We start from the raw sequence: 24,671 nt of genomic DNA on the forward strand, positions 1-24,671 counted from the left end.
ATACCGGGGTGCAGCTCACCCCAGGGCTCTGGACCAGCCTCTTTTCAGGAAAGTGACTGTCTTCATCAGGGTATCACCCTTGCCACGTAATAGGAGGGGGGTTCTGTTAGCAGGACGTTGGGTCAGTCCTGGCATGGCTGTGTTCACTTTGCAAAGGTCACTTTTCACACTCACCTGGCCACACCAGCAGATAAGCCCTGGGTAGGTATAACTGGAGGAAAGGCAGGCAGTAGATCTGCATTTCTGATAGCAAACAAGCAGTAGTTCTGTTGGGGATGCAGGGTTGCTATGATGCCTGACAGGCAGGTGCCCTCAGAAATCAAATCCAATTTTATTACAAACCCTGCAGCTGGAATGAAAGGTGGGGAAGCACTCTAAGCTTGTTGCTCCTTTTGCCATAGAATTAATAAGAATGAGAATGACCATAAGCATCTAATGCTGCAAGGACGGGTAATTCCCAAACTCCATCTCTCCCTCAGTGGTCACCCGCCTGGCTTTCTGCTGCTATGGCAAAGAAAGACACGGTAGGTGGCAGAACCATGTCTGCCACCTTTACCTCTTGCACCTGCCTAGGCACATACACAACACAAACTCTGTAAATCTGAGCTGGGAAAGCACAGCACAGATTCTGTAAATACCAAGTAGGCTTTTCCCTGGAAAACATCTCATGTCTCATGGTAATGCATTTACTTTTTTCTTAGGCCATCACAAAGAAAGGCAATATTGTGATTATGTCTCATAAACCCATTCCTACTATTTATTTGCTAATCAGTTAATAACATGAGAAGTACATTCTCAAGGAGGCAGATGGCTCATTCCATTCAGAAGTAGAGCCTGCAAACCTTCCTAATCTACAAAATCCAATTACCTCTCACCAACTTGCTAGGCATCATGATGCATTGGCTGCCACCAGCATTCCTGTGCAAAATATGCCTGCATCCACTGGAAGGATAACAGCAGGATTTAGTAAGACATGTTGGAGTTTCTTGCCTGTTAGAATTTCTTCTAATACTATAAGCAAAAACATAACATTGATAAAAGAACAAGTAGCAAGATCCTTGTGAAATGATATAGATACTGCAAATGGAACCCCAGATGGGCTCTTGGGAGGTATCAGATCTAGTTTTTTGTTCTGTACAGTGGAACACTAGAACAGTGGAAGCTGACAGTGTCATTTTCAAGCAATCAGACCCATCAGAAAGCACAGTGAATAGTCTCTGCCTCCCCTGTTAGCAAGTCTTCTGTTTCCAGCTAGCCACTCAGCAGTGAAACTCAATGCCTAGCAGTGTAAAAGGATCATTTAGCTTGAAACCAGCAGCCCAACCAGAAAGTGTAGGTTTAACCTTTTCTCTGTGTTGTTTGTTGGTTTTTGTTTCCCTTTTAATTTGGCTCAGCAGCATTGTTTCTAAGCAACGGGAGAAAGCTGCAGTCCTGTGTGAAGCCATAGTGTAATTACCCTGGCACACAGACTGAGTGGCAGAGGCAAGAAAGGAACAGCAACATCAAGAGGGAATTCCTCCTCACAGATACCTGAAGTCAGAGGCTCCAAACCCAGATCCTGAGGCCTATTCCAAGAGCTGACACAGGTAGTGTGGGATTTCTTTTATACATGTGTGAAAGAGAGAATAGGGGGACAATATCCAGTAACACAGAGCTTACTAGGCATGTTATTACTTTGTATATAACGGAGCAAAGGAATGAAGCCTGTCCTTTAATACTACAATAAATTGGTGGGCCAGGCGCTGGCTTCTCTCTTTGCTGTGTCCTGTCAGGCCAGCTGTTACCTCATCTCTTCCACCCTTTCCTCTTCCCAGTTCATCCCTTCTTTGTACCACATAGATCTCATTAATACACATACAGCATCAAGAGCGAGCCATGTGCCAAGAAACTCAGAAGCAGCAGCAGATTAATAGATTGCATTATATGTGAGGATATACATCACTGTCACTCAGATTGATGCTTATTTTAAATGGGCTCATTCTGCCTATTTCCCATTACCAAACTCCTTACCAGTTTCAGTGTTTTGCATGTTGTCTTGTCTTCCTTAACTAGATTTTTCTCAGCTTCTATTGTAATCTTACCTGGGAAATGGGTTCAGCTGGATTTTTGTAGGGGTTCTCCAAGTGTCCCGTACAGTAGCTATGATTTAGATTTGCTTACTGACAGAGATATTTGGTGGGATGCATTTTTCTCTCTCCTAGATCTCATTGAGCGTCTGTTACAGGAGCTAGAGTATGGAAAGAAAACGCCTGAAGAAAGAGGTTGAAAAACTCCTGTAAGTAGCAACTGACCACAACTGCCTTCACTGCATTTGAGGTGGACTTGGTTTTGTTGCAAAGGGTTGTACGACCTAGCTGGATGACAGCTCTAAAACCTTAGTCTTTTCTTGCTGGGATGTAGAAGATTCTTCCTTTGAGATGCTCTTAATTTTCTCAGATGCAGTCCACTGTGTGACAGCTGACTACATATGTGACAGTAGAAATGTCACAGCCTAGAACATAGTTTATGTCAGTGGGACCGACTAGGGAGGTGCAGAGTTCCTCCCTTGCCATGCAGCCAGTGCAGCTGCTGTAATGTGTCTCCTAGTTCACAAATCAGGGTCTCATGCTCTCGATTCAGAAGCTCTCAGCAGGCAGCTCCTAGAGGATGAAAGCAATGTCCCATGTATTCCATACAAGTCCTACAAGTGCCCATCTCCTCTAGGACTGCTTGGATGGATCAGTAGTATTTAGTTGGAGAAAAAACTGCAGAATCAGACCTCCCCTGAACGTGAAGAACAACCACCAGTGAAGCATCTCTTTCAGCCTTTTTGCCATACAGTGAAATCCTTCTGAGTCTCCAGACTCTAAATACTTAATTTATATTTGGACTTACTTCTATATTTTGGAGCCCTTGGAGAAGACAGCAGAGTGTTTTAGTGAAGTTAGTATTAGCTGTAATGCAGAAAATTAACAGCTTTCCTATTTAGAAGGTGTCTATGAGAAGTCCTGCAGCAGACTCTTAGCCCTGAATCATAGCAAATTTAGCCTCGGTCTTGCACTAGCTTTAATCTATTGCATTTCTTATGCACTGGATTGCTTAGAACCAGTTGTAATTTGGAGTTATTTTCTTGCTTTAAGGGGAGATTATGTTGGCATCAGACTACAAGAAAATGAGTTTGATCCAAGAGGACAAAGGCAGCCCACTTTTCTAGATGACATGGTAATCACCATACTTCTTACCCTCTTTAACTGCGTGGCTATGAGAACTCTGAAGGATGTCTGTTTGGTACAGCTAAATAATCTGTAAACTATCGTCAGCTAAGCTATCTGTAAATAATCATCAATAAAAGCCTATTACTGTTATGAGTATCAAGAGACTGGCTATGAATAGCATCCAGGTGAAATGTACCCAATATAATTCAAGTTTTTGCTGATTTTCCAGCAAGGCTAAGCTTATCCACAGGGAACATTTGATGAAGTTCAAGTCAGCTAACCAAAGGGAATTCTTCACAAACTAAAACTGTCTGTGTATAACCAAATGTCTTGCAGCTAAGCTGAGAAAGCCTTCCTGGTGTGTTTAAAACCCCTCAGACTTCAGCAAGTATCCTACAACTGGTGAGGTACCCAGTGTAGTTGAGACAATACTGGGCTCCAGCTCACATTTCCCTGCATTTCTCTGATCTTTCTGTCATCCCTCAGTTAAGCAATGACAGTGAAACAAAGCACGTAAGGTTATACTGTCTTTCCAGGTCCATTACAGCTTAGCCTTCAGCATTGCTTTGCTGTGGCTACGTGACTTGAATGTTCAGACTGCACTGACAAGAGAGAAAATGTGAGTATTGCAAAGCTAAGCCCCCACTGTTGCAGTGGTTTACACCAGTGTGAAAATGGAGTAAAAGCAGCAGTGAATCATGCTCAGGACTACTTTTTGTATATATAACACCAGGCTAATAATCTTCTTGTTTAGAACACCATACAGGAATTTTGCGGCTCACAACCGATACACATATCCCAACCGAATTGAGAGAGAAGCTATGATATTATCTTCATATGCTGGAATATTGATGGTAAGTGGGCAAGAAAGATACAAATATCTTTTGCTCTATGGCATCTGTCTAGAAACACTTCCTGTAGTCTGAATGACTATATTCATTGAAAGCACAGTATACAAACAGTGCAAATAGTACAAATCTTTCTCATTTTTATCAGGTAGCCATTAAATTTTGCTCAGCCTTAGAAAACAGAAAACATAGGCAGTTTCAGTAGGTGATCCTATGTGTCTGTATAGGCTACTTACCTTGTCTCACCCAAGTGCAAAACGGTGAGCAAGTTTCAGGACCAGATCTCAATAGGTTTGTAGCAGTATGAAACAATACTAGGAATTCACATGAAGGAGATGAAATGAAAGGGTTATGAGCTGGATTTCATACATTCACTTTAAAGAATACTACTGAGAGCTGATCCTCTTTCTTTACCTGCCTTCACAGAACAGCATTCCTGTTGAAGAGATCTTTGAGATTTACAGGCCCTCAGAAACACGCTGTCAGAGATCTGCAAAGGTGAGTGATATGTCAGTTTTTCATCATCTCTAATACGGATCTGAGTAAAGATCTCTCTTACTTGTGTGGACTGGTCCATCGTGTGGTGCATTGGGCTGGCATCCTGGGAATGTGATCCACATGTGGATTAGTTTTTTTCTCATTCAGAGTAAACGCGGTTGAACTATTCCCTTCTCACATCTGCCTTGTGGCTGACCTTTTAGCATCATAACAAGGTATAAAGCTTACATGTGCAGTTGTAGTTACTTCATTCCAAAGGTGCGTGTCAAAGCTGCAGACTACAGCACATTTCTTAGTTGCTTGCAGACCTTACTGAGTGTGGGTCTATTATAGCTCCTGTTTATTCCAGCTCTCTCATACTAATAAAGGAAGGGACTTCATTCTGTGAAAAACAATCACTATTGTTCGACCAGCAGTGGTTGAGGATATGTGGATGATAGCTGGCAACATCAGTACAATAAACTCTCACACATCTCCTTGTTACAGCAGAATAAAAGCATTCAGGTAGCATTCAAGACCACAGTCTAGGTATGACAGTGTGAATTTTATCTGATGTTAGCACTTCCTTTGGGATTGTCATCTGGCTGCCAAAGAGGTACTTGTCTGTGCCAGGCACAAGCCAAAACTTCAGCCAGAGGAGCACATGGCACCTCTATGTAAACACTTAAGAAAGAGCAGCAGCTCTAGGGGAGGAGATACGAGGACATGGGTAAGGAGACATGTGGGGTGACTATTAAGAGAGACATGCTCTTGGAAGGAGGCATCCCCTTCACGCCATGGCCTGCAGGGACAAAAGCACATAGGAAAGGTAAGGAGTACAGAGAAACATCAGACAGAAACCAGTCACAAGCCCAGCCTCCTTTGCCACCCATCACCTCACAGAAGTAATTGGGTCAAACTGAATGTAACCATGAAAAAAAAAATTAAAAAAGAGAGGAAGTTGAGACTAGGCAGGGAATGAAAGGTGCTTACTGTACTTTAACTTCTGGAGTTTGACCTCTTGATGCTTGCTTCTTTACACCACCACTGGGATCAGAAACCACTAGCAGCATAAGGGCTACTTCTAAAATCCCTACTTCATCTTTAGTCTAAAAGTCACACACTGCATGCTAGAATATTTGAATGATGTGCTTCCGGGTTTAGAGGTTTATGGAGACTTTTTATTGGCGTGCCTCTTTTGGCTCAAATGCCTGGCTGATTGCAGACTCCACGGTTCTTTTCTGGCCTGCATACTGGTATGGGACTTTGCCAACCCAAGCAAACAAAGTGGTAGCGCAGGGGAAGCAAGCACATAAAACCTTTGTCTTTAGTAGCTGACCTTCAGGGAGAAGTTTTTCTTCTTCAAAGGGCAGAGGCTATTATACTGTTCCTCTGTTGGACCTCTACTGGAAATTATCCCCAGGCTACCAAAAACAGAAAGTATTTGGTCCATGTAAAACTGGATACAGCAGACAAATGTAACTGCACAACCAGATGGATACAGACAAAACCAGTTCAGTAGACCAAAAGGAGATACTTTGTCCAGCTTTACTAATCAGGACTCATCTTGGCACTGCAGAAATTTCACCAGGTAAAACTCTTCACTTCTATCCTGCCCCGGAACTAATACCTGCCTTAGCCCCAGTCTTAAAGCAGCATCCCATTCCTAAACATACTTAAAAGGCCTTCACCATTGCCAGCATCACACTGGCCTTGCAGAGTCTACCCCATGCTTTTTGACATCTTCTTTGACATCTACTTTACAGCGTGCCAGGCAAGAAAAGGGCAGCCCAATTACTCACAACCACACTAAGATGTAACCCAGCTCCTGGGCCTTTGGCATAGTGCTTTACAGAGCAGCATTCACACTGGCGTGCTTTGATTACCACTCATGTGGAACGGAGAAAGAGGCTGTGCAATTCCAAGGATATAGAGCCTGCTTCACAAGGGCCTTGCCTGTGTTCAGAGCAAGTTTCTCTAGCAGCATTTCTTTAGTCATGTAAGTGTAATTGCCCTTCAAAAAAACAGGGAAGGTAGTATACTCTTCAATTCATGACTCAAATCACAACAAAGCATTCTGTATGGCCCAGCCATCTAATGAAAGAGCATTTGTGCTGGAATATATAGGTTTTATTGTCAGTAACACAGACTTTATTGATGTTTCCCAAGCAACCATTAGAAGTTGCTGTGGAATTGTAATCAGAGTATAAAAAAATGATTCACATGTAACCCACCGTGTTTCTGGTGCTCTTAGTTTATTTTTTGTTTACCTCAGTCATGCTTAGCAGTAATATTAATGATGGGCTGCCACCCTGTGTCCAGAAACAGCTAGAGCTCACTCCTACTCACAGTTACATGCACCAGAACAGCCTTGGCCATAACCTTGTAGCTGAATTTTCCCATGTCAAGAACTAGAAATGCCACCTGATGCCATGTAGGGGCATTTCACGTGTTAGTTCACATGTTAGGAGGGATCTTCCACTCTGCTCCTGAGATAAGTGGGTAGATCAGCTCTCTCTCCTTTTGCTGTGGACATTACACTGTATATTTTTATTGTCATGCTTCTTATGGGCAAGAATCCTTTTCTGTAGGAATTCCCAACCCAAGATATTTTTTGAAATCTCTATTTTGCGTGCACACCATACATGGGGGAGGAGTGGTGTTTTCTTGAAAGTTTTCCACCTACTCACGCTGCTTCCCATGGTGGTTTGTTTGGAGTTTTTTGGTTTGTTTTGTTTTAATTTTTTTGGTTGGTTGGTTGGGGGGGGGATTTTTGGGGTTTTTTTTGTGTTTCTCGTAATTGTTTGGGGTTTTGGTTTTTATTTTGGGGGGGAGATAGTGGGGTGTTTACCTTTGATTTATGTTCTGATATTATGCAATCAGAGACGAAAGAACAAAACCAGTCTTTCTGTTCACTTCTTGTTACTGTGCACTTGCCTAGATCCTGTCCCTAGTGGACTTGGGGATGTTTCCTTGCTACTCATGAGATATCTGTCCTGGGTTCAGCTGTAGCAGGTTTTTTTCTCCTTCCTAGTAGGTGGTGCAGTGCTGTGTTTTGGCTTTAGCCTGAGAACAATACTGATAACACACTGATGTTTTTAGTTGTTGCTAAGTAATGTTTACTCCAACCAAGGACTTTTCAGTCTCTCATGCTCTGCCAGGGAGGAGGGGCACAAGAAGCCAGGAGGAAGCAGAGACAGGACACCTGACCCAAACTGGCCAAAGGGCTATTCCATACCACAGCACATCATGCCCAGTATATAAACTGGGGGAGTTACCCGGAAGGCCCAGATCGCTGCTTGGGTCAGGCTGAGTATCAGGTGGTAGGTGGTGGGCAATTGTATTGTGCATCACTTTTTCTTCCTTTCCCTTTTTAGTTTTATATTCTCTCCCCTTGTTATTTCCCCTTATAATTATCGGTGGTAATAGTATTATATTGTACTTTAGTTATTGGACTGTTCTTATCTCAACCTGTGGGATTTACATTCTTTCACTTCTCCTCTCCATCCCACCTAAAGCAGGGGAAAAGGAGGGGAGTGAGCGAACAGCTATGTGGTACTTTGCTACCAGCTGGGCTTAAACCAGGACAATAGCAAAGTCACAAAATTTTCTAAAGAGTAAGATAAACCATTGCTACCAGGATCCAGTTTTCATTTCAGCCAACAACACTGCTTAGCTTTAATCATGGACATAAGATCATTTCCACTCTGGGAAAGGAATGGAAATGCTTTGCTGAATTTGGAAACTGAGGGTAATATATTTTGCAAAGCCCTCATTAGTTTAAGAGGTTAAATCTGCCGTTTTCATTAACTGTAACTCTTGGAGCACAGCTTGTGCCTCTTAAAAAGTCCTAGACTCAAAAAGCTGGAATCCAGCCCATCTCAAAATTCAGTTTCTGTGGATCTCTGGTTATCTTTTTTTTGTTCCCTGTTTCCCATTAAAATAAAATGGTGGAGAATCCTGTTATGCCCCATCAATTCTGAGACTTTGGCTTGGATCTCCTTGAAAATCAAGCACTAACTACACCAAGATGTATAGATACTTAGGGAGCTAAGTCACATCCTAATGGGATTCTGATTCATAAGAAGGGACATCCTAGCCTGAGATGGATGTAATGGTTGCTATCTTGACTGCCTGCTACTTCTCAGAGTTTCCTGCTCTGTTGTCTGGATATTCCAGGAGCTGCCATATGAACAGCTGAGGAGCTGCAGGCTGCTGCCAGGATGTTATAGCAGACCACAATCCCTAGGCTGCACCAGTACACACAGGGCTGGAAATGCAGCACTTCAGCTACTGTGTGGACAACTGAAATGTCTGGACAGTGGGAATGGGCACTTCAAGAAGCTGGGTGGGACAAGCAGGCAGGACAAAACTGTCAGCAAAGTTGTCCTCATTTATCCATCAGGACCTCTGAAGCAGTTATCTTACTTTCTGCTGACCACAAAAGAGAATGCCCATTTGGCGAGGCACATAGTTTCTGCACACATACTAATCCACAAATTGTTGTCCCTCCAGAACCACTGGATTCAACCCTTCAAGCTTTCCCTGCATCCATTTGCCATGCTGACTGCCCCTGAAGCTGCACAGTTCACCCGGAAGCAAAGTAAGCACATTTCACTCCAAATCCCACAAGGCCAGGGCAGGGGGATGTGGGGCAGCAGTGCCTGGCCCAGAAGAACCACCAAGTTACAGCCTGCTGAACTCCAACAGCTGCGTGTGGAAAGGATAGTGCAAACTTGGTCTGTGCCTATTCTCTTGCAGGGAGGGGAGGTACAGGCATTTTCTCATTTTAGCCTAGAAATAGTGTCTAGCTCAGGCTCCTCAAGTTTATGACAATTGCAAAGGGAGCATTTTCCTCAACTTGAGGTAAACAGTAAGATTACATATTTCTAATAGAATCAGCCTTTATGTCTGACAATCACTTGTTTGTTCTTAAGCTTCAGTTAATACCAGGACTTCTGCAAAGGTCAGTTATGCTACTGGCCAGTGAAAGAGCCACCCTCCCCTTCCCTGCTTCATTTCCAAGTGCAGCAAAAATGAAAGTAACTTCAGGATCATTAGAAAATTGAAGGTGGGACCGCTTACCTCCAACCACGTATTGCAGCTGATCCCATGCAGTAGGTCTGTAAGCCAGCCTGGTGGTACTGTATAAGCCCAAGGTGATGTGAGACTCTTTCTCCCTCCCAAGGCATCAAGTTCCGGACAGCAGCAGCAAATCAAAAGACCAACCCTGGTTCAAAGAGAGCTAAGAAGGACAGCAAGAAACTGGACTCACTGACCAAAGGAAAGCAACAGGTTGACAAAGTAGGTCTGAAGAATTCACGTGAGCCAGTGAAACTATTTTTGCAACACTACCGCTGACTGTCACAGCTAGAGCACACCTCAGGCCACGCAGAGCCCACAAAACCTTTCTTGTCCTACCTTCTTAGCATGTTTTAGCATAAGATGTTTCATACTAGTACTAATTTATAACATAGCGTCAATCCTAAATTGGACTTTAATGGCAACTGTATAACAACTTGGCAGGTGGTGTCACTCATGAGCTGAAAAGTCAATTCTAGTAATATTAAACAAAGACATGGAAGGCACTCTTCTGGCTTATGCCCTAAAAAACACATTTACTACTATCACTTTTAGGTTTAAAATTAAAAAAAGTTGAAGCTATATTTTCTTTAAAACAAAAAATGATTCCATAAAGAAGCCAATAACGTCAGATGAGCCTAACATGTACATGAATTGCGCTCTGCCTTTCTCTTTGTCTGTGATTTGCTAAAGTCTATTGTTTGCTGCAGCTCCCCTGAGCAAGAGAGCTAAGAAAACATTCCAGCAGCAGGGCTGGATTTTACCAAGCAAAGGGGCTCCCGCGCAACCCTGAGTTCAATGTGCATCACATGTTGCACAGCAGGAGGGAAGCTGATCTGCCATGCAGTCCTCATCTCTTCTGATGGATTCAGCTGTGCATACTGTGCCTGCATTTATTAATGTTTGCATCCAGCAGGGAGTTACAGAAGCAAAACAAGGAATCCCTCCAGAGAAGCCTGGAACAGATTCAAAAGCAAGGAATGCAAAGGAAGCAAAGACATAAAGACCCAGACTTCGTGTACTTCACTTAGCTGTAGGTGAGCTAATGGATGTCTGCTGCCTTAGCTTTGGTAATACATTTGCAACCTGTGTTTTGGTTTGGTTTGTTTTGCTTTTTGTTCCGTATTTAAATCTTAGCAGTCGTTCTTTCCTTCTCACCTCTCATATCTTATATCCAAGACTGACATTCCCTCCTCTTCCCTTAGGCACCTCTTTTCTGCTTCCCTGCCAGTGTGTTGGGAGCTTACTTTTTCCCAATGTATATCCCTACTGCTTCTCACACCATGCTACTTTTACAGATCTAAAGAGAGGATTAAGCACTTCAGGGACAGGGAGTACACACTTCCCCTTGTCCACAGTGCTGTGCAACTCCCACACATGATCCAGAGTGGGGCAGGAATGAGCTGCCCTGCATGTGTCACAAGGGTTGTGCCTCTCAGGATGATCCCAGTTTCTTCAGCTCTTCTCTGTAACCATCCTGCTTTCTTATTTCCTTAGAAGCCTTAGCTAAAGGAAAAGCCTCTCCCTGTAGTGCCAGTGTAGCACTGAAGCCTGTCTTCCATTCCCTGCTTGCTGATCTCTGGCAGTCTACCTTTGCTATGCTCATGCTGTGCTGCCCAAGAACACTCCTCATTTCCTAGATGGGCTGTCACAACCCTCATCCTTGTACTAATTCTACCTTGGGTTACAAGTTGGGTGCATGCAGTTCTGTTTCCACATTCCTCTCTTCCTCTGGCTGGAAGGCTGGGCACACAGTGTGGAGTGTTTCTATAGGACTCTTCCTACTTAATTCCATACAAGTTTCAGGGCTCAGTGGGGTAGTAGAAATGTTCATTGCTGAGAGGTGTGTTTAACTCCATTAGATATCTTTACACATAAAAATGATAGAAATGAAGATTCCCAGCTACTTCTAGCCATGGAATAGATGTCCATCCAAAGTGTGGTCTCACTGTACAGCTGCATTAACCCATGCCTTGGAGATGGTCCTGTACTCTAATGCAAAGTATCTGTTTAAGGAAAAAAAACAATAAACACTTGTGAAGCAAAACCATTTTTCTTCTTCTGCCTGCTGATTCTTAGTCAGTCACTGAGCCTATATATGGAGATGCCAAAAGACAGCCCTACACAAGAAAGCCTAGGAATAGTTATACTTAGTGATTCAAATGGTCTCTTAGAAGTCATCATGGACTCAAAGCTTATTTTCAGCTTACCATATTCACAGCTGTTTATTTTAATCTATCACCTATTTCCTGTTAAAAATCAGTCTAAAATAAAATGTAGTTGCTGTAAGCACTCGGCCTTTCAATTTTGAGCTCTCCATGGGGAAATATTGGTACATTCCAAATTAGATTAACTGGTGAGTCTTTGTGCTGATGTTGACGGGGCTTCTTGGCCATACTGTGCATCCCCCACTTGTCTTTCAAGCCACGTGAGCCAAAGTTGAAGGCTTAAGGGTGTCAGATGAGAAGGCTAGAGAGGACAGGAACTTTTTAGCCATGGATTTCTTCAGCATCACATGTTTTGTCCTGGTTAGTTCACTCTGCAGGAGTAGGATTGCTGCAACACACTATCCAATTCCATTTAGCAGCTCCTACCTCTCCTTCCAGGGCCTGTGTCACAGTCAGCACAGGCTCATTCCTAGAGCTTAGAGCACCCAGCGCTTCTAAACAAAGTCGTCTCTTCTTGCGAAGAAATTCAGTAGAGCATTGCTAGGACTTGACCCAATTTAATTCCAACTCAAGCAGCAGCAGTCTGACTGCTTAAAAGCCAAAGCAGAGAGAAATTGTACTTTGAAACGAGGTCATTACAAAAGGGGAGGAGGTGTTATAGCTGCTAAGCACATGAGGAGAACAATGGTGAGGGGGTGGTTAAGATTAAGCAGCTAGAGAGATTGAGATTAACATCTCATGACTGCTTTTTGTTCACTGACTGGCAATAAAATAAACAGTAAGACTCTAACAAATAGGTGATTAGCCATGTTACTCCAATGCTGCCTTTGCTATTAGAGTACTGCCATGGTCTTCATTTTTCATTGGCTAATACTTCCTGGATTTTAGATAAGGCTGGTAGACTTAAGACAAATAAGCAACTGAAATCTTGCTATGCTAAGAAGCACAAAAACAGTGTTTCATTTTCAGAGTGCATGTACCTGCCCCTTTTGCTACTCCCTCCCCTGCTGGCTGGCTGGACTCAAGACCAGCAGATCAGATCGTTTGCTGTTCACATTTTCAGACAGCCAAAATCAGGGAGCTGAAAGGTGCTTGTAGAAGTGTGCACAGTGAGACTGATAGCCTTCTGTCACCTTGGCTAATGTTTCCTCCTTTCATGAGGAAAGGCTTAGCTGTGACCAGACCAATTAGCCAGGACACTTCAGACTCTTCTCAGCTATGCAAAAAAGAATAGCTATCTGGACATAGTTCAGAGCTCAGATGAGATGCAGAGTCATGGATTTGTTCTACAAGACCCAGAAGAGACCTCTGATTATATGTGCATGCTTATCAGCAGCTGTCACATGCATACAGTTGGTGCCCACTACTGCACTGTAATACTATCCACAGTAGGAAAGATAAGAGACCATTCTGGGTCTGTTCTTTCCAAGTACCTAAAATCATGGTACTGAGGCCTTGTGCAGCAAGTGGGGAACTGAACAGGGCATCATCCACTTTCCCTTTGGCAATTTAAGAGCTGCCCATAGTACCCCAGAGACTGATTTCCAGTAGAAGAACTCATGGTGGCAACTTGGTGCTGCAATTCACAGCCCAGTTTATGACACTGAAATCAGATGGTTTCAGCTAATGCTCTCGACTGTGCACAACACAGCAGGTGAGGCACAGACATACTGCCTGCAGGACCAGAGGTGCTAACTTCTTGAACTGCCCCACACAAGCTTACGATTCAGTCTCTAGAGCAGAGTTACTGGAGCACTGCGATGCAAGCAAGCCCCAGCTTCCCCTATTTCTGCTACAGTAATCCTGACTTCAGACATGTCACTACTGATTCTCTAGCTGTTCCTGAAAATTCTCACTCATTTTGATGAAGAGCTTTTTCCTAGACAAGTGTTGGGTGGAAACGTCTAGCATCCATCTTGGAATGGCAAAATATCCCTTGTGTGCAAGAGATCGGTTTATCTGTAGGACAAAAATATAACCAATTTGTTCTGAAAATAATTGGTTTTGTCAGGACAGGATCTAATTGTCTTAAGGCTTAATCTATTAAGTTCATAGGACTAATATATCTTCAAGAGGCAGCCAGCAGCAAGAGCAAATACCAGAGTCAATAAAATGAGAAATTCACTTTTACTCAATCTCTCTAAAACAACGTAAAGGATGCTGGCTCCATGAGGGGTGTTCTGATTTAAAGATCAAGGTTCTCTGCTGTATTTTCTATATCTTAGAATGGTTTCAGGTGTTCAGAACAGGAGCTCGCCCAGGCTGGTTCCAAAAAGGAGCTTGTTTGCAGCAAAGCAGAGTCAGAGAGAACACTGACTGCCAAGTCCTGCACAGACTGTCACCAGGTTGGGTGCTGTTATGGAAGTGATCTGCCAGGTGCTTGCACACATGTATTCGTGCTGCCAGAGCCAAACACATAGTCCATTTATGTGAGGCAAGTATGTGTTGGTGTTGCCAAAGACATCCAGGGCTAGACTTCATGGCCTTTCATGGAGATTTGCATTAACATCCATTGATCAAAGAACGCATGTGCAATCTCTGCAGTAATAACCATTTCTCTAGACCATTTGACATCCCAAAGATCCACCCATCAGTTTGCCATATGGTTGGACTCAATCTTAAGGGTCTTTTACAACCTAAATGGTTCTATACACAAGGATTTACACTTTGAAATAGAGGCAGATGTGACACTAGAGCACTGTGACAACTTTGCACTAACTTTCTGTATTAAGTATTTGTTGCATGCTCACACTGCTTGTTGTCAGTTCCATCGAGTCCAGGTCAGCAACCCATCCAGCAGATAAGAATTAAGCCCTGGACAGTGTACTTACAGTAACAGCAACAGTACATCAAGTACAACAGTCAAGCAAACATCATGACAAGCAAATCCATTGGGATGAAGGCAAGTGGTCTGAGGTAACCAAGAAAGCCTGGAAGAATGGGGCTGAATATGAAAAGGAAAGGACACTATCTGTTTGGAAACTGTGAGTGCACATTTCGCCTCTGTCATTTAATAAGGATACAGTCAGAAACAGCATCAGTAAAATGGCTTGTGATGGAAGGATGTGAAGGTAGAGGTTTCATATTCTCCCTATCCATTTCCCCAGAAGACACTGTTGTCTTTATCTTTCCTTTTCTGCTACAGCACTAGAAGCCCTTTTCTTTGGCCTGAAACCTTGTAAGCAAAGCTGTGCTCCACTAAGTCTCCCAAACCCTGCTCTGCTCTCCCTTCTTACGTCACAAACACTTGTTTGTTCCACTGAAGGTGGAGACTGTGTAGCTGGAAATACAGACCTTTTAAATAAATTAGATCTGCAAAGGTGTTCAGCCACAGATGAACACAGTTCAGTTAACTGATGAATCATATTGACAAGGTCTTTACATGCTTGAATGAATTCACCCAAATACAGAAAATTATAAATCTCATTTTGGAGTGCTGTAATTTCTTTTGATCTTAAGCCTCACCTACTGGTGATATAAGATGTTTGTATAACCAGCTTTGCAAATTCCATGAACTAGTTTGCTTTTAAGATCCTAAGATTTAGGTGTGAGAAAATGATAATTGGAATAGAACAAGTCACAGTTTGTTCCAGTCCTGCACCAAACAAGGAAAAAATAACAGACAAAAAGTTCCAAAACAGAGGAATACAGTTTTCCATAACCTGCTAGCTGGGCTTTAGTGTTAGAGCACTCTGCTTTAGCAAAGAACAATCCTTCCTGGTTCCAGATAGAGAACAAATTCAGTTAAGTGCTGCTTGCTTCCTTTGACTTTTTAAAACAGGCTTTCAAAGGGAGACAATTGAATTCGACTGTCCCAAACTAGTTTACAATGTTAGCCAGTAATGTAGATACACCGATAGACATCTAATAAGAACCATTTGATTGCAATATTTTTAGCCTTCAGGAATGCAACAGTTAACCACACACCAGGAAGAGACTGAAACTTTTATTCACTATTTCCTCCTAGCATATCTGTGTTAAAATCTGTACATAATAGAGGGGGTTAGTAAGCAAAAGCTAACAACACCATGTGAGATGGAGACTTTTCCTGTTTCCAGGATAAAGCTGGAGACAAAGTGTTGAAACTGAAGCAAAGTTCATCTGCTCTCATGAATGGAAAGATTACTATGGGACAAAATGAGGTAAGAGGTAATCACAGCGGGGGAGGAAGAGACCTATGCCAGAAACTGCTCAGGTCCACCGTGTTTGATAGTTTTCAGGCAAAGGAGGTTCTGTAAAGAACTGTGCTCATACATATATCCACCACTGGGTCAGGTGCACCACATGAAACTGCTGATAGCAGCACACACCACCCACTCCACAGCTGCACAGTAATTCACTTGCACATAGCACTAGCAAATGCAGTCCAAAACCCAGAAAAATAAGAGTCTCACATGACAAATGCAAATAATGCCATAACTACAATAAAGACAAAACATGAGATCTCCCCACAGCTTACAATGTGCCTTTTTGTGTTACTTTTTGCAGATGCAGCATTGGGATTATGGTATATAAAAACTACAGTGTTTGCTCACAGCTCTCAGTTTCACCTCAGCAAACTGCCAAAAATGGGAAAGGTAAGTAGAAGCGCCAGTATGCCATTACCCTGCTCTGACACAGACACTGGGATGGATTATGAATCTTTGCAAATGTCTATATTGCAGGTCATTTTTTTATTGGTTTTTTTTTTATGAAGACAAGAGCTTCTAGGGTCACTGCTGCGAATGTGGCAATGACCACCTTGATCTGTGGTCCTAGGTGAAACAATGCAATTCCATCCAGGTAGAAAAAGGCAGCTGGATGATTTATGAGAACCCCAATTACTGAGAACACCAGTGCTTTCTAAAAAGGGATGACTATGCTGACTTCAAGAAGTGGTTCATTCTCTATGACTCCATCAGATCTTGCCGTGTAATCCTACAAGTCATTTCTACTTTGCAGTGTATCACAGTTTAAGAAATTTGGTATAGTTTATCCTTTAAGAAGATAATTACAGAGTCTCTTCAAGTAACTTGAGAAACAGGCAAAGTTCAGTAAGGCAATGCAAAGTTTCACTGGAAATGAAGGCAATAATCTGTTTAATATCAGTGCTATTTCCTGGGCCTGTTCATAATTTGGAGATGCTAAACAAAAGCTGGGTGGCTATTTCTAGGTAGAGAATGTTTTGACATTGCCCAGGGAAGGGCTAGCAGGGCCAGCTGATAAAGTTCTGCTCTGAGCTGATGTATGTGACTTGCTCATGACCATACTATGTTATGATTCAATGACACAAGATTATATTAAATCAGGTTTGCAATGGATACAGCTTTCCTAACATAAAAGCTGTGTTGGATAAAGTCAGGCAAAGAACTAATACTTGATAAAGTACTTCTGTGGTTACTAAGGTATATCAGACAGTGTAAGCCATAGCAGCAGGAACACTCCACATGCCTTTGCTTCACATGACTTAGCAGTTTGCCACATGGCAATTGTTTGTGCACCAGTGTGCACAGATAATCAGAGCATATGGAATAATGTGATGAGTAAGCACCACAGATCATCTTAAAGTCACCTGAATACATTTGCTCCTATTGCCACAAACTAGAGTACTCATAAAAATATATAAATCATAAAGCATCCTCCACTTACTTCCTACCACACATGTGATCATACACATTTGCTGGCACGCCTGAGTTCCTCCATGTGCGTAATAATTGAATCTATTAGCTTCAAAAGAGTGAACCTCTTCACAATCCCATCTCCAGAACACAATTTCTCAGAAATGCTCATAGCAGCTCTTTATGTACATCTTGTTCAGTAATGTCAGAATCAGTTAAGTTTGTTTTCCCTTCATTTTTACTGTGCTTGCACTGCAGAAGTCTGTTTCCTACAGGATTCTACTCTATGAAAAAGAGAAGCTCCAAGACCAAAAGTTGGAACTCACTGATGATTGCCCATCAGTCCCAGGCTACATCCATCGCCCTAAGATCTGCTCTCAGTATTATAGGTGGCTCTTGGATCTTGTATGAAATGCCCAACCTCAGGGGCCAATGGTGTTTACTGAAACCCAAGGGAATACAGAAGATTCCTTGACTAGGGTGCAGTGAACAACAAAACTGTCTCTCTGCAGAGGCTGGCTGACTTGCACTTCGTTATTGCTCCCACACTAAATAAACAGCGAATTAATTCCAAAATCCTTGTTCAAAGGAATCTTCCTTCAGTACTACAAACAAATTAAAGCTGTGCAGTCCAGAGGAAAATACGATTTCTCTCACATTTTAGGGGGAGAGGGGAAATACTTTAAAAAATATTCACAATTATCCAGCTGCTTCACAGTTACATGGTAATTTAAATAACAGTTAAAGGTCCAAATGCATTTTGCTAACCCTGGTAAGTGTAGGGGGAGGTCTGATTCTTCCATCTAAGTTTTCCCCAGTTTTACAAGTTTTGATCTAGGAATAGATTACAGCTCTACACTTACCAAGTTAACAATATGCAGTTTAACAGTTATTTAAATTATCAAGTACTGTAGAACAGGAAAAATCAGTCCCGTTAATAGTCATATCCAGTGAAATACTGACTGAGGACGAAAAGGACAGAAAGATGCAGAGGAACTCAGAACAAGGTGAACGCTGCATTTGGCATAAAATTCTTCATGCAAACAAGCTGCTCCATACTCCACCATTCCAGCAAAACTTTCCAGTCTTATCCCAGCTGATTCCTCCAGGAACAGTTTTTCCAGATCCTTAAATCACACCACCTTTATATAGCATGTTTTAGTGAACCTTTACTTCATGAACTAGATGTTTAGTTGGTGTCAATTTCTCTGCCCCTACTAACTTCAAAGCTGCACTGATCTGCTGCAGCAAGAGGTTGAGCCAAATCCCTCAATTGCCAGGCTATTCTGCATGCAAAAGGAACTAAATAAGCATGCCAGCATGGATTAGAAACAGGACAACATCTTGTTGTGCTCAAAAAAGCCTATTGCAGCATTAATTATCATTGAAGTAATTATGTATATGTCTACTAATCATCACCGAATCCTGTGCCAGCAGGCACTCTGTGCAGTAATAAATGAAAGCCACAATAAAGTACAAGACATTTAAGGGATCTTGCATCTCTGTTACAGCTCAACCCAGGACACTTAACATACATCTCATTTAGGTAGCGGAGTCTAGAATTTTTTTCCCAGGCATAGTTAGGCAAATACACTACTGCTCTTCAGCAAGGTGCTGGAGGCTTTTGGAAAGAGAAAGCAGTACAGAGAGCACAGAACTATTAGGACACTCTGCAACCTTATCTAGTGTATGTTTAATTTTAAATCCTTTCATCTGAGCTTTAAGTATTAGGCCATGATTTGGTTTTGCCTAGTGAACATTCTGATAATGGAGCCCTGGAATAAAACCCAGCAACTTCTACAGCAGTGAGGTAGACAGCTTAAAACTCAACATCTCTACTTGCCAATGTCAGAGACCTCATTTAGCCATTATTTCATGCTCACATGACCCACCAGTAATAGCCTGTTAGTGATCCTCTCCAGCCTTTCCCTGACAACACTGGAGAGGAAAATAGAACTCTTCTTTCCCCTTCTTATCCTTTCTTTTGTACATGGGACGCTCTTTCTGCCATCCTGCCTGTGCTTTACTGCACAAAGTAGGCTGTTGAACTGCTGCAAATGTCTGGTGTTCATAAGAACACCATGGTTCTGCCAGAGAGAAATGGAGCGTGAACAATTCAGCTTTCAAGGCAGAGGTGTGAAAAAGCCTGTTTCCTCTTGTTCACAAATGCCTAATATTTGCATTTATAGGAACTGCACAGTGTAAATAATGTGTGTTTTAGCATGCTTAGGTTAGTGTGCTAACCCAGGTTTGCAAAATAACACAGCACGTCAAGCACAGCATCTGCTTGCCTTCTTAGAACAGGGAACCAAAATATTTCATTTGCCTTCAGGAAGAATAAAGAAAAACCAGACCAGCTTCCCAGACAACAATTAACATATGCTTATGTAACTCCAACAAAGCAGCTAGTTCAATTAGTGCAATTGAGAAACGCTATGTGTAGAACTGATGTGTAGGTCACAGGCTGGCATTCCTTTGGTCAAAGGCAAGAATGAACAGAAATGTACTACTCTGATCAGAGTGGTAGTTAGGATGTCTGGATTCTTGTCTCTGCTGCATCAGAGAGTTTGGGGATGGCCAGACCTCTCCAGATTTCTCCATCTGAGACATGAATGCTGGGGATTCCTGTTTTTTAAGGAGCACCAAAAGGTTTTACTTGTTTTTGTTTGCAAACGCTCGGAGAATCTCAAGCATATAGTCAGCACAAGGGTGCCAGAGGAGAGGAACACTGGAAATCCACAGAAGGCATCCAAGTTTCTGCTAACAAGTCTTCCAGGCTCCTGTGGATTGTTTTATGGTTGGTAGCAGGCACTCCAGTTGCTGGCATGCAGGGTATGTTTCTCTACAGAACCACTCACTGCTATTTTCAGATTATCCCTATGCTTGGGCTTTTCCAGGGTGCAAAACCAGGCAATCTCCACATAAAAGCAGCTGTCATAATAGCATCCTAGTTGAGGGCAGTTGAAACAGGCATGAATAACCAGTCTCCTCAGATCATGGATACCATTTGGCTAAGAAGATATTTTGGCTCTAGAGTTTAAAATCAACCCACAGCCCTTCCTGTGGTACTCAGCCCATCTGTGGCATAGGGTCCTGGGAGGGGAAAGATTACAGGATTCACAGAGAAGCTGGATGAGTACTTGTAAGACAAATCCATAGAAGGTTATTAAGCAGAGAAGTAACCTCATGATCAGGAAACATCTTGAGCTAAAATTACTTGCAGTCTTCAAGTTTGAACAATGTATCATATGTACTTGCTTCATATCTACCTTACCCACGATGTCAACTCATGGGCACAGTTGCTGCCAAGTTACTTGACTAGGTGGACCACTGGTCTGACTCATGATGGCTGGTCTACATTTATAGCTACAATAAGAAATTCACATATCACTGTCCTTACTCTGGTCTCTCAACTTCCAGACTTCATCACCAAGTCTTGTACCCGCCATTAACTATGAAGGACCATTCAGGATGCAAAAGACCGGCTCCACAAAGCAAGCACGATCACAGAAAGAACAAAAAAAGTCTAACGCTTCTGAGCCTGTCAAAGGTCTTTCAGAAATACAAGCATGGGCCTGCACATAGAAGTCGTTCCTGTAAGTTAATTCAATTTGCTTAGCATTAGCCATCAGGAAGAAGTTATTTTTTGCTCCAAAGAAAGCATGGAGGCATTCAGAAGCAATTGCCAGACTTAAATTCACACTCTTCCCTCATTCTGCTTGGAGTATTAATGGCTACAATTTCCTGTCTGAGGAAGCACATCCAAGAGAGAGGCTGGCAGGAGTGATACCACTTACAACACCCATTAGGAGCACAACTAGAACTGCACAAAACCAGGCCTGGTAAAGATTTACCCCTAAAGTTTTGTAGCTTCATAAGATCACTGTACAAGACTCACAGTGAAAGACAGAAGCGAGAAACTACAACCATGATGCTTTTTGTTTGAACAAGAAGCCAGTGAGACAAAAAAATCTGCTGTTGCTCCATGCAGTATGAGCAGGAAATATGAAAACACACTTTTACTTGGGTTACCTTCCGTTACTCTAATGAGATAAACCGAGAAAAAAGTTCCTGCTAGAACCCAAAGGTGACCATCAGCAGAATAACTTTACCTACATAGCCCCAGAGTACATCAGCGTCAGCCTGCCCTTCAAATAAATTCAAACCAGATCTGACTTTGAGGCTACCTATTGCCCAGACTTCTAAAGACAACTACAATGTTTTGATTGACTAAGTGTTGAACTACACCCTATCAAGCAAGGGCCCAGAATGAAGTCCTGAGCATCTTTGGGATTAATCAGATCCGACTGAGAACTTACAACATTCTTCCTGAACAGCTTTTTCTTTAAGTTCAACTGCAATTAAAGTTCCTTCAGCTGAAGAAATTAATGTGCTGTTGCATTTTGTGTCAGCAACTCAAGATACCTCTCAAGTAAAACAGAGAAGAGAGTAAAAATGGCGACATGAAACAATTCTGCTGTATTTCCAGCACTATCACTTGCAAATCTTCCATCAGTAAAATAACTACAAGAAATATTACTTGACCTCCCCTTTACTCTGATTCTCTGCTTACTAACAGTACCAATAAAATTGGCACCCCCCAAACTACTGCTATTGACATTTGATTAGAGAATGACAATGGAGAGAGGGAAGGGAAAAAGGATCCATTCTCTTTACTGAGCAAAAAATTACCTTTTATCGAATTCCTGTGGATGTAGCACTGTGCACTTATATGAAGGACTGGTGCAACTCCTGCATGCTGAGGTCTCACAATTAAACCCTGATAAAAATGGCAAAAGTAAGAACAGCTGAATGATTGGAGCACTGACACCTAACCTACCACCTGCATAGCTCCTTGTAGGCAAGTATGTTTGCAAACATAGCTTGTTGGTCTACCAACAAATTAGCAGTGGGGAAACCTCAAGCAGTGGTTTTATTATCTAGATCTGTGATAAGTTTCCTAAAGAAAGCCTATAGCGTACTTGGAAACTTTCAAATGCCAAAACATTTACACATAAAAATCTTTTGGCTTTATTTTTCTGTCTGGCTAGTTTCCCTTTGAGTTTGTCAGCTGCTGAAAGAGACCTAAAATTTATATATTCTTAGACTAAGATGTACAGGAAAGTAAGGTTTAGGTATTCTATCCCCCCAAATGTAATAAATATCACCAAACAATGCCACTGAATTTAAGTTTTTTCTTACTCAGTTTTATTGCTGCTAAGATATAGCTGCCCAACAGGACCCAGAGTGCTCAATTATTAACTCAGGTTATAACAAGAGTCTTGTTTTGTTCCTGTATCATTAAAAGACATGAAAGCTTCAGCATAATTCAGATGTAGGAGAATTATTCCTTTGTCAGCATTCTACATTACAGAAGACTTCTAGGAGCCTAGGACAGGGTGCAGGAGAGGGGCACAAAGTTGAATGACTGTGTAATATGCAGAAGTCATCCATGAAACTTACAAAGAGCAATTTGAGTTTCACTTTCTCCAAATGCTCCCAAAAACTTGCCATGAAAATGCTGACAGGCTATTTCCAGCATGAAATCATCATGATGAAAGATGCCCCCCACTTCCCAGAGTCCCAAAGGGATATCCACCTGTCATTTGTAGTAATAGAGAAATGAAAACACCAGTAACTGTCTGTGCATCCTATAGAAAATGAACATAAAAGCTTTGCTAGTCTATGGCCTTGTACAAGTGTCCCTATGGATCTTTCCAGTCTTTGGATTGTTTTGTACAAACTAGGCAAACATAGCCAGCTTTGAAATGCTTTCCAGTGTGACAGGGTTACTTTTGTTTTATTGCAGATCACTTTCTTTGAGGACAGAGACTTTGAGGGCTGCTCCTGTGAAGCCCCATAGACCAGCCACACCTGTGTGCCCACCTCAACCGTTGCAACTCTATGGAGATGGAAACTGGCTGCTGGATGATGTGTGAATGTCCCAGCTACATAGGCCATCAGTACTTCTGAGATGATGGCATGGGCTTTAATGACTCCATTAAGTCTTGTATCATTACAGAAGTAAGTTGTCCATGTATGCTACCACCTATATTGGAATCAGAGCATTACACTCCATTTTGACAACTCTGACACAAGTAACAATTTCCCCAGATACCTCTGTGTAGAAGGAGGGTAGTAGAAAGGACACTTACAAAGTTCACCTAATGGGGTTTAGACTCCCAAAGATGTAGATAAGTCAGGATTCTCAACCAAATGATGGCTGGTTAGTGTTTGGTGGGGGGCAGATGGGGACTATATCTATTATTTTATATATATAAAAGCACTTGACTTCACCAGTCTTCTAAAACCACTTTGGCTATACATGATATAAACAAAGAATTTCAGTACAGAGCTGAGAACCAAACATCTCCATGCCCCAGTCAATGTTTTTCTTTCAAGGTAGGCAAAGGCTATATTACTGTAGTAGTATAGCAAAGACTACACTACTGCAGAAGCAACTTGACCCATTCAATTGTAGAAACACCACCATGTATTTGAGCTGCAAATGCAGGCATATTTGGCTTATGATAGATTTTTCTGAATACTTCAGCACAGAATAAATCTGCGTTTTTCTCCTAGACTCATTCCCTAGAAAAGTTTTACTAAGAGGGGAAAGGTTGCCAAAATGTGAAATATTTCAGTACTCACACATAAGACTAAGGATTTGAGATTTGGCCCAGCAATAGCCTTCATGCTGGAATGTGTCCCTCCAATATTCATGAAAAATTCAGTTCACCCATGTTGTAAGCTTTATGTACAACTCACAGTTTCCCTGTCCAGTAGAAGCTTCATAAACCATCACAGCAAGTTCCCAGATACATTCCATCTGCATAAGATAATGCAGCTATTGTTTTCACTGATGTGCAGTTCTGGGTTTCACTTAGTTAAGCCAAATTCTGGATCGAAATGCTGAAAGCTAGTGCAAACACTAGTGTTGTTTCAAGCTGTAGAGGGAAAGAAGTCACAGATAAGAAGGGTGGGAACAAGATGGACTGAAGGAAAGTTGACTTAGGAAGCTGATGGGAAGTATTTAAGGAGCTATTTACCACAACCTCCCAGGTGCAGCCAGTCAGCTAGTTCCCTACCCACTGCACAGACCACTCATCAAGGCCATAAAGTGTCAGCTTCTCTAGGAGGAGGCTGTGGGAAACTATCAAAAGCCTTGGAGTGATCCAGGTAGACAACATCCACCACTCACCCCACATCAACCAAGCAGGTCGTTTGGTCATAAAAGGTGATACTAAACTGTTGTTGGGCTCACTTGTGGTGGGTTTCTGTGTTTGTTTTTTTAAACCAAGTAAG

At 42.2% G+C, this 24,671-nt stretch overlaps 1 protein-coding gene and 1 pseudogene across 1 annotated transcript; both read left to right on the forward strand.

Moving 5' to 3' along the window:
* The first annotated feature begins 2,234 nt into the window (after window positions 1–2,234).
* On the forward strand, window positions 2,235–9,880 carry LOC104408449 (chromosome unknown open reading frame, human C2orf80). Its single transcript, XM_010018058.1, has 7 exons — window positions 2,235–2,275; window positions 3,120–3,201; window positions 3,731–3,813; window positions 3,949–4,048; window positions 4,469–4,540; window positions 9,035–9,122; window positions 9,708–9,880. Exons 1-7 carry the CDS (start codon window positions 2,235–2,237, stop codon window positions 9,878–9,880), a joined length of 639 nt encoding a protein of 212 aa, XP_010016360.1.
* A 6,026-nt stretch (window positions 9,881–15,906) lies between these two features.
* Window positions 15,907–17,986, forward strand: LOC104408450 (annotated as a pseudogene).
* The last annotated feature ends 6,685 nt before the right edge of the window (window positions 17,987–24,671 follow it).

Source organism: Nestor notabilis, unplaced genomic scaffold, assembly GCF_000696875.1.
Source record: "Nestor notabilis isolate BGI_N333 unplaced genomic scaffold, ASM69687v1 scaffold4527, whole genome shotgun sequence".
NCBI lineage: Eukaryota > Metazoa > Chordata > Aves > Psittaciformes > Psittacidae > Nestor > Nestor notabilis.